The sequence below is a fragment of the Osmerus mordax genome, chromosome 18, assembly GCF_038355195.1.
Source record: "Osmerus mordax isolate fOsmMor3 chromosome 18, fOsmMor3.pri, whole genome shotgun sequence".
Classification (NCBI taxonomy): Eukaryota; Metazoa; Chordata; class Actinopteri; order Osmeriformes; family Osmeridae; genus Osmerus; species Osmerus mordax.
Genome location: NC_090067.1, coordinates 5,714,406 through 5,724,572, shown reverse-complemented (window position 1 = coordinate 5,724,572; position 10,167 = coordinate 5,714,406). Strand labels below are relative to the sequence as shown.

Below are 10,167 nucleotides of genomic sequence, written 5' to 3'. Positions count from 1 at the left end.
CAGCTCGCTAAATCCGAGCCAAACCTTATTAAGGCTTTGACGCTCACACAGGAGGAATTTGTTACGGATTTTGCCAAAGAAGACACCGCAAAATCTGAGGTTATTGATGGGACACCAACAGGATCGACCGGTTGGTCCATGACCCATTGATTCCCCCCCCCCCCCACCCCCCCCCCCCCCCCCCCCCTGTGTAGGCTGGGGGTTGACCCCCGTTGACACTGTCATGCCCCACTGTGCAGCATCCTTTACCTCACAGCAGCCCACTTGTTGTCGTTCCAGTCGGAACACATGATTGGATGAAAACACAGGAGGGGGAGATTAGTCAACCAACGGCTTGATCGCTCGTGGTGATTGGTCGGCTTCGTCCGTGCCGCGGCTCGGACGGCCTCTGCCAACTTTGCCGTTTGCGTCCATTGCATCTCGTTCGGTGGTCGATTCACAGGGAGGCATGCGGGCGCGCTATGAGAGTTTGGGCTTCATTCAGGGGCGGGGGGGGGGGGGGGGGGCTCTGCTGAAATAGAAGGGCCTGTTCATTAACCAGCCACTGTGGTGCCTATTCTTTTCCAGTCCCCCCTCTCTCCCCCCTCATCCTCCCGTAATCATGATGGGTAAAGGTCTCATAAGTGCATGCTTGGCAGTTATTATCTCCGCTTTTATGATTCATGCTCTTGTATTCACAATGAAGGCTAATCCTTCGCCTATCACCCTCACACATGGTACAGGAGCTGGAGAGTGTATTTATACACAACCACACACCCACACACATACACACACAGCCACAAAAACACACTTTCATGTTACTCAATAGGAATTTCAATACGCTCACGCTGAATCATTTACAAACACCACACCAAACAAGTGATCCAGTCAGATCTGAGATCAGTTCTGCACAGCAGTGAGGAACGTTGAGCTCTCGTTGGAATTTCGAATCCGGACTTAACCACTAAAATGGAGACATTTTTTTTTGCAAACCCTATCGGCTGGTTTGAATTATTTATTCCGCTGTAAGATCTGTGTGCCCTCCACAGCAGCTCAGCTGAGTTCTCATCCAAACCCAACTCCTTCACAGGAGCGTTCCCATCGGCCCTCCGCTACATTATGCTAATCCACCGTTTCACTGAACTTTGTCCAAGGTTAGCAATTCAACGGGGAAAGGCACTGAAGGCCAGTGGCACCCTCTGCACGCACGCTAAATACACGCAGTCTTTACTCGCCAGAGTGGTGGTGTTAAAGCGGGGGCACCAAGAGAGCAGGAGAGTGATTGGCCTCTGTGTTTCGAAAACCCTGCTATCGTGACCGGCTGGCCTGATCGATCTGCCCGGCTATACACTCTGCCGTATAAATCAGGCCTGCCCTGGTCCTCCTGTTTAGCCATGTCCTCCAACCCAAGACAAAGATACAATTGAAGCAACGGGTACCCCTGTAAAAAAGAAACTGCTTCTAATTGCCCAGGCAGTTTGTTAGGGACACGGGAAAACTACACTTAAATGTCCCATGACATGGAAATTTCACTTTAGGAGGTTATTTAACATTAATATGAGTTCCCCTAGCCTGCAATTTGTCCCGCAGTGGCTAGAAATATTGATAGGTTGTAAACCAAGCCCTGGGTATTATTCACCGCCTTTGAAAAATTAAAGCTCAAAAGGTTTTGAAAATCTTCTCCGTATGTCGTCATAAGAGGGAAGGTTACCTCCCCTTTTTCTCTGCTTTGCCCGCACAGAGAATTTGCCCCACCAATGAGATTTGGTGGGGGCAAATTTGCCACCAATGAGAAATTTGCCCCACCAATGAGAAAATGAGCTGCGACCGTGGCGAGTGCGATAGACCTCCTTGCTTGCAAACAACCGAAAGCATGGCAGTTAACCCCGCCTCTCTCCTCCTCATAGCATTTAAAGCTACAGACACAAAAACGGCACGTCCTGAGGAAAGCTCATTGTGGGGACTGCTTGTAGTGGCTGTAATTCTGCACCAAGGCTGAATTTCGGAGACTTCAGATACAGTATTAGGGGACCACTAAGGCCTATATAAAAGCATCCAAAAACAGCATGTCATGGGATCTCTAAGACTCCATTAACCCTAAGATGAAAGAGAAATGGAGCAAGAGAGAGGAACGGATGGAGAGGTGGTGGACAGGCTGTCTCTCTCGGGCCCTGGAAAGGTTTGCAGTGTGGAACTGATATCAGCACACTGAGCCACTGGCTCTGCCTAATTCCTTTATTGCCTACAGCTGTTCTTAGTGTTACACTGCTACACAACTCTGAGGATCATCTCTATGTCCATGTCTATTGTTGTTTGTTGGTGTTGCTATGGGTAGACTGTACCTAAGTTTCCCTGCGTCAGTAATTTAGGAATGTTTTCTGACAGTAACATTGAAAGTTGGCTCAGTAGGATTAGTATTAGTATCATCATTGTTATTGCTGCTATTATTACTTTTATTATTTCAGTCCCTGTGCTCTTTACGTGTTGCTTGTACTTGTTTCTGTTCTAAAACAACCTTGCCTTTTATCTGCTATTACTAAGGAGAAGGGAGACTGGGCTCAGGGTCTAAGTAACCTTTCCAAAAGGAGGCGTTTTTTCTCCTCAGTCTTGATCTAAATGGCAAATTGGGCCCTTTCAGCATCTGCATGTGAAAGGCTTGCTTCGAGGGGCAGGTCTGTGGTTGGCCTGCCTGCTGACAGGACTCACCACCCTGATGAAAGGATTTGCCACCTTTTGATGTTGTGACAAGGACTGATGAGAGCTCCTCACTGTTGATCTCGGATGCATTTGCTAAGTGTGTGTGTGTGTGCATTGTGTGCATTGTGTGCATTGTGTGCATTGTGTGCGAGTGCTTGTTGTGAACATGCTCTTGGTTCTTGTATCTCCTAAATATAGCCATGCTGTAGGGCTAGATTAATTGCATGCATTATGTAAGGATTACCAAAGGCACATCCATGAACAAACATAGGCCTTCTACAGTATATATTACAGTACATAATGACTGGCCATTCTAGGATTGTATGGATGCTCTGTTGAGTGTGAATTGAGATCCACACATACTGAAGATTGGGCATTTATGTCTGCAGCCCCTGTTAGTGAGTTGGACAGTGAATGCGGTTGTACTGGGCCTGACTTGTTCTGTGTTCTCCACAGCACGCGCCACTGCCATCTGCTCCTGGACGTGTTTAACTCCACAGAACACGAGCTGACGGTCAGCGCCCACAACAACCAGGACCTGGTGCTGCACGCCAGCGAGTGCCAGAGGTGAGCGGCTTCAAGGGGAATGAACATGACCCCACTCCTCATCCCACGGCATTACCCCCCCACACTACTACTCACCCCTCACCATTACCCCCCACACTACCGCTCACCCCTCACCATTACCCCCCACACTACTCCTCACCCCTCACCATTACCCCCCCACACTACTACTCACCCCACGGCATTACCCCCCCACACTACTACTCACCCCTCACCATTACCCCCCCACACTACTCCTCACCCCTCACCATTACCCCCCACACTACTCCTCACCCCACAGCATTACCCCCCACACTACTCCTCACCCCTCACCATTACCCCCCACACTACTCCTCACCCCTCACCATTACCCCCCACACTACTCCTCACCCCTCACCATTACCCCCCACACTACTCCTCACCCCTCACCATTACCCCCCACACTACTCCTCACCCCTCACCATTACCCCCCACACTACTCCTCACCCCTCACCATTACCCCCCCACACTACCACTCACCCCTCACCATTACCCCCCACACTACTCCTCACCCCTCACCATTACCCCCCACACTACTACTCACCCCACACCATTACCCCCCACACTACTCCTCACCCCACGCCATTACCCCCCCACACTACCTCTCACCCCTCACCATTACCCCCCACACTACTCCTCACCCCTCACCATTACCCCCCACACTACTCCTCACCCCTCACCATTACCCCCCACACTACTCCTCACCCCTCACCATTACCCCCCACACTACTCCTCACCCCTCACCATTACCCCCCACACTACTCCTCACTCCTCACCATTACCCCCCCACACTACCACTCACCCCTCACCATTACCCCCCTCCACACTCCCACTCTCCCCACAGTACTCGGGGAGAATGTCCCTGTACTTACTGTAAGTCGCCCTGGATAAGAGCGTCTGCTAAAATGACTAAATGTAGTACCCCACACTATTACATCACCCACACAACCACAATCTTCATGTACTGGTGATGGTGGTGGTGACACATTGAGGGATTTGTTTACATTCAGCTGTATCTTGAAATAGGATTATCCCTACATCCTGTCTCTCTCTCTCTCTCTCTCTCTCTCTCTCTCTCTCTCTCTCTCTCTCTCTCTCTCTCTCTCTCTCTCTCTCTCTCTCTCTCTCTCTCTCTCTCGCCCATGCCTCTCCCTCCCCATCCTCCACCGTTTCTCCTCCCTCTCTCGTCTCCTCTCTATTTGTATCTTTCCCTCTCAGCTTACTGATCTCTCTTTCTTCCTGTCCTGAGGAGGGACAGATTAGGATTCCCGTCACTGCTGGCTGCACAGAGCGTCCTCAGTTGTGAGTGAGTGGGTGAGTGGGTGAGTGAGTGGGTGTGGGCGGGTGTGTGTTTGTGGCTCTCTGTTGATTGAGAGCTGACGCGCACAACAAACAAAGTGCTGGTCTTCTCCGTACACCTACCAGGACGTGTCCTGTCCGCCTCGCTCTGGAAAACTGTTGGTTTCATGACTGAGATGCTTGCTTCAAACCGAAAAAGCGGCTTTCTCAGAGCAGTGACAACACCGGCCTCTGTGGCTGCAGGTCTTTTGCGGTAATAACAGGTTGGGAAATGCACGGCGCTGGCAGACCCGTCTTTTCAGGTTGCGCAGAAAGTTTCCTCAATGTTGCGAAAGAGTTTTAATAAAAAATGTGCACACGAGCGAGTGCACAGTCAGGTCAGCGTTTCATTTTTAATCACCGCTATTACAGACGCATTGGAGACAAAGCGCGTCGAATCGTTCCTCAGCTTCCATACCTTTAGAAAAGGTAAACACTCCAGGATGTTGTGTGCCCTGTCTCTTTGAATATTAATTTCCCCATTTGGAAGATGGCCTATATTTTATCGAGTGCATTATTTTGCATTCGCTGAATAATTAACGCCACACAAACAAGCCTGACGTGTCAGTTCCAAGTTGTTTTGGGGAATTCGAATTTGCATGCAAAAAGACACACAAACTGCCCTTTCCGTGCACATATTTGACTGAAATCTCTTCATGTCAAATGTGCCGCTGAACGGGAGGTCTGTTGGAAGCCCCTGCGACGGAGGATGGCATATTATAACAGGATAACGCTAATGTAACGCACAACATCCGGGAGCGATTGCCACTGTCTGTTTTGGAATCAGCTGCTCGCGCGGCGATAACCGATGGTCTAGTCATGTAGAGGGTTGTCTTATAACGCCTGACTCTCTCACAATTGATGAGCTCCCATCAGATTAGCCCAGTTGCCGGCACATCGGGTGTTTTTTTTTTGGGGGGGGGGGGGGGGGGGTGACATTTTCTCAGCCGCCGTCCCCGAGTGTGCGAGGCGTCGGGAGAGCGGGAGGGAGCCTCGGCGTGGGGTTTATTATTCTGTTGACACCCAGAGATGATGGGGGAGGCGAGGGCTACCGGCGCACGTGCGAAGTGTGTGTGTGTGTGGGGGGGGGGGGGCAGCCACACTGCAAGTCCCCCCTCCCTCAACGCCCCCCCCCCCCCCCGCACACCCCCATCTGCTGAACCATATTGCGCTTGTCTCTCTGATTCCGTCGCTCCCTCGAGTCAGATGGCCCTGTCACTTTTCCTCTCTTCCTGCGTTTTATGATTAATGAGGTGTCAGGCGGGAGATGGGGTTTGCAGTCTCCGTAGGGGACGGCTAAAGGGAGGGCTCGACGCTAAAAGCATACAAGTGGCTTTGCCAATCACCTGGATGCGCACACGCACACGCTCGCTCACCACAACATGTACACGCAAGACGTACAGTCACACGATTCCACGTAGCTTGTTCTATAAGAAGTTGGTCGAACAAGGCGGGCTGTAGCTGTGTAGAGCAACAGACCATCACTGCTAATTGCTGATAACGAACATGTGCAAGGTACACTGAGCTGGATGCAGAGGGACAGTCTAATCTGCTGTTTTGGATTGAGGAATGCGAGAGGACACAGAGACCCCTGTCTGCGGTGTTTGTGTGAGGGACAGAGATGCATAGAGAGGCTTGGCTGCTGTCACCTTCTCGGACCATCCCGGATCGTCTATCTAGTCCGTGTTCGGTATTGGTGACAGGAGAAGGTGCAGCAGGTTTGAATGGGCTGTGATGTGATGAAGCCTTCTGCAGCTTCCTTAGAGAGACCAGGGGCAGAGAGACCAGAATCTTCATCGGATTCACAGCATGGGGCTCGCGTGTCTGTATGCACATTCAAGGCAAATAAACGACTCACTGTTTCTGATAATCATGGAAATAATGGCCTTGGACCATTTATAGGACGCTGTTCAATAATGTCATTGTAATATCATTCCCTGTTTGATACCGAGGGTTGTGTTCAGTCAGACGGCAAATAATAACGGGTAGCAATGTTGGTAGACTGTTGGTAAACGTTTTGAGCGAAGCTACAGAAACAGGTCGTCTTAGCCGTTCGCATCTGGACAGGGTCAAAGCTGGATGCCAAAGCCTTGCTGTGTTGCAGTCCGGTCAGGGGGGGGGGGGGGGGGGGGGTCTCTTCAAATGCATATCTGTGCTTTGGCAAGGAAATCTAATGGGAGGTTTCCCAGGTGTGAATGGTTCACAGTGTATCTAGATGGATTCTGTTATGTCTGGAGGTGTATTGTGTCCGTGCAGTAATGCAGCCGAATTGCCAGAAATAGGGGTCTTTGTTTCTCTTTTTCTTTTTCTGAGCATGGAAAATTGGCCAAGCGTTCTACGCTTTAAATACACAGCAGGCTTTAAATAGACAAAAACTCCACATTCGTACGAGGCAATTTAGGAGAATTAGATCCGCTTTCCTCTCCAGGACTGGACGGTCCTGGCCTTGCCGAGTGAGTCTACCTTATGGAGTAGGCAGACATAAACAATCTGGAGATTTTTCGGACTTTTGAAATGCGATAAACACACATGACGAGGGAGGGGAGATCCGATAGTCTCTCTCTCTGCCTCCTGAAAGTGGACGTAAACGGGATGAAAAGCCAAATGGTCATCGCGCTCCTGACTTCGCCCAGATCCGACAGTCCGACAGACAGACGCATGCTGGTCTCTCTGAGGATGCCGTCTCTTTATGTGAGCCGGCTGGATAAAGGAGCGCCAGCTCAATGTCTCTCATATCCCCGTGCGAGGAGGCTTTCAACCTAGTCCCTCAATTTCCTTCTCAACTTTTCTTTTTGTGCCATTCATCCAACAGTGCGCTGTGATTCCACGCGCGGGGCGGAGACTCTGAGTCACATTCTGTCTCCCTCAAGTCCTCCATCTCAGTTTTTTTCTCTATTTCTCTACTTTCCTTTAAAAAAATGTCAGCCTCTCTCTCTCTCTCTCTCTCTCTCTCTCTCTCTCTCTCTCTCCCCTTGTCCCTCTCTCTCTCTCTCTCTCTCTCTCTCTCTCTCTCTCTCTCCCTCCCTCTCTCTGCAGAGGTCTCCTCCCAGAATGCACCGAAGGCACAGCCACTAGAGTTTGGGCCGTCAAGCTTTCCTCTAAGCCGTGTACCCTATACGACAGGCATGATTCTGTCTCCGCAAACCCCTCGCCGGCAGCAGTCGCTTCCCCAACGGCGGTGACACGGAACCATGACGTGGACGTGGTGTCTGTCTTCCTGCCTCGCGTTCGAGGTCATCCTGTCATCGTGCCCAGCAGTGGGGGGGTGCCGAGGGGGCCCTCGCTCTGCGTCACTGGCACAGCTGTGTTGCCCAGGGGGGGCCTGGAGAGAGGAGGAGGGGGGTGGGGATATCTTGTCACAGCGTCGCTCCCCCCACCCCCAAGGAGTGAGCATCCACCCCTCCCGGCGCCGACCCCGATGGTGGGGTCGTGCGTATCTCTCAGATACGCACCCCCCTTTCGGGGGCACCGGAGGGGACAGGGCACCCACTGCCACCACGCCCACGCTCTCTCACTCTCGCGCCTCTCGGCCAAGTAGGAGCTTGCGTGTGTACATGCATGGAAGTGTGTCGCGTGTGTGTGTGTGTGTGTTTGCGCTCTCAAAGGGCAAGCAGGCCTTTATTTTCCAGTGCGTCTCAGACAAAAGCCGGTTTCCATGGTGACCGCCCCTTTCCACTGCCATTGGCCCGCTTTGAGGAAGTCGAGCCCATTCGCTGACGCAGCAAGGCAGTGATCCTCGCCTTCCCTTTTACCCGCTGTGGGAGATTACTCCTTCCTGTCGTCCTCCTGCCTGGCTGCCGATGCGTGTGGACGCCGTGGCCTCGCTGCCTCTCCATTGGCTCTCCCCTTAGTGGCTCTGTGCTGAGCGCGAAATGAACAATATCAGGTCCAATGAAACACGGATGGCACGAGTCAGCCGTGGAGATGAAGGGGGAGGGGGAGGAGAGAGATGGCAAAACTGGGGGGTATGGAGGAGGGGAGAGGAGAGGAGAGGGGGAGGGTAGTTGTGACAAAGATGTGACCTGAGAGGTCTAGAAGAGCTCTCCCAGGAGCACTGCTGGGCCCTGCACAGAGGGGCGAGGGGCGGGGTCTCTACACGATCTCCTGTCTCATTTTCCTTCTTTCATTTTTGAAAGAAACATGATCCATCTATATATATCATATTTAATAATAGTCTTTGGAAGAAACAATAAGTCAGGTGGCTGAGCGGTGAGGGAGTCGGACTAGTAATCCGAAGGTTGCCAGTTCGATTCCCGGTCATGCCAACTGACGTTGTGTCCTTGGGCAAGGCACTTCACCCTACTTGCCTCAGGAGAATGTCCCTGTACTTACTGTAAGTCGCTCTGGATAAGAGCGTCTGCTAAATGACTAAATGTAAATGTAATAATAAGCGATAACATGATGTCCCCTGACCCTTGAGGAGAAGTGTGTTTAGGTGCAAGAACATCCAGATCTCTGCTCTCTGTCTCACATGCCTGCACACAAGCTCTTCTCAATCACATGTATTTATAGCAGCCACCGTCGGAGAATCAGACTGCGAGCAGTGAGGAAGCAGCTCCCAGAGTGGGAGGGAGAGGCGCTGTGCTGTTCTCAAGGCAGGGCTCCACACTCCAAACACGCTGTTACTGGGGCTCAGACATGTGACTCGGCAGGAGTGTCTGAAGGCATCCTTGTTAAAACGGCTATTTCGGTTCCGTCGTCGTTAACTCCATTTATTTCTGCGCGTCTTGCGAGGCAGTAGTGCCATTGCGATATCATGAAGCTGTCCAGCTCGACAGCTAATCAACTTAACACCCCTTGGGATTTCCAACTCCCCCATTTGCTCTTAATACAATGTACTATAATAAGGACAAAGATGAAATGTGCGTACCGTACTGCAGCACAATGCTCCATAGCTATATTAGGTCTGGAATGCTGCAACACCATGGTCATCGAGAACTCCTCTGCTCTGGAGTAGGAGTTGGAAAGCCATACAGTAATTGCGAGTATAGATTTGTTTTCACTGCAGCTTGTCAGGTGTAGTGATGCCGCTATTGACAGAGCATCGCTGCCGCCGCTGCTGATGCAAGTGCCGCTAGTAACCGGGGGTTACAGAGTCAGCCGCTGTCTAAAAATAGCGTGTTGCTCTCGCCTGCCTCCTCTCCGGCCTCTGTGGCTCCCCACCCATCGGTTCAGGCACGTGAGCTAAGAATAGCCTGCCGCGTTTGCTGGCACACGTGCGCGCACACACACACACACACACACACACACACACTACAGTGTGTTCGTCTTTTCGCAGCTTCTCCCCTGTGAAGCAACACAGTCGCTGGCTGTTCATGCCGGAGCCAAAAATGCTTCGATGAGATCGTTTCTCTCTTTCTCTTTCATCTTGCGTTCTGTCCCCTTGCGTTCTGTCCCCTGTCTCTTCTTTCTTCTCTTTCTCTTGTCCTCTCTGTATTTCCCTCTCTCTCTCTATCTCTCTCTCTCTCTCTCTCTCTCTCCTTTTCTGGTCTCCCTTGTATCCCCCCCTTCCCCCATGCTCTCTCGCTCGTTCCCTTTATAATACATGTGGCTGCAGATTTCAATTGACAT

General features: G+C 51.4%; 1 protein-coding gene across 1 annotated transcript in view; it reads left to right on the top strand.

Annotated features, from left to right (window-relative positions):
* Positions 1-10,167, top strand: part of trappc9 (trafficking protein particle complex subunit 9) — a gene marked incomplete in the record, with an annotated part of 109,879 nt that overhangs the window by 54,062 nt on the left and 45,650 nt on the right. Inside the window, 1 exon segment of the mRNA XM_067255484.1 lies at positions 3,133-3,243. Coding sequence (XP_067111585.1) covers positions 3,133-3,243 — 111 coding nt within the window.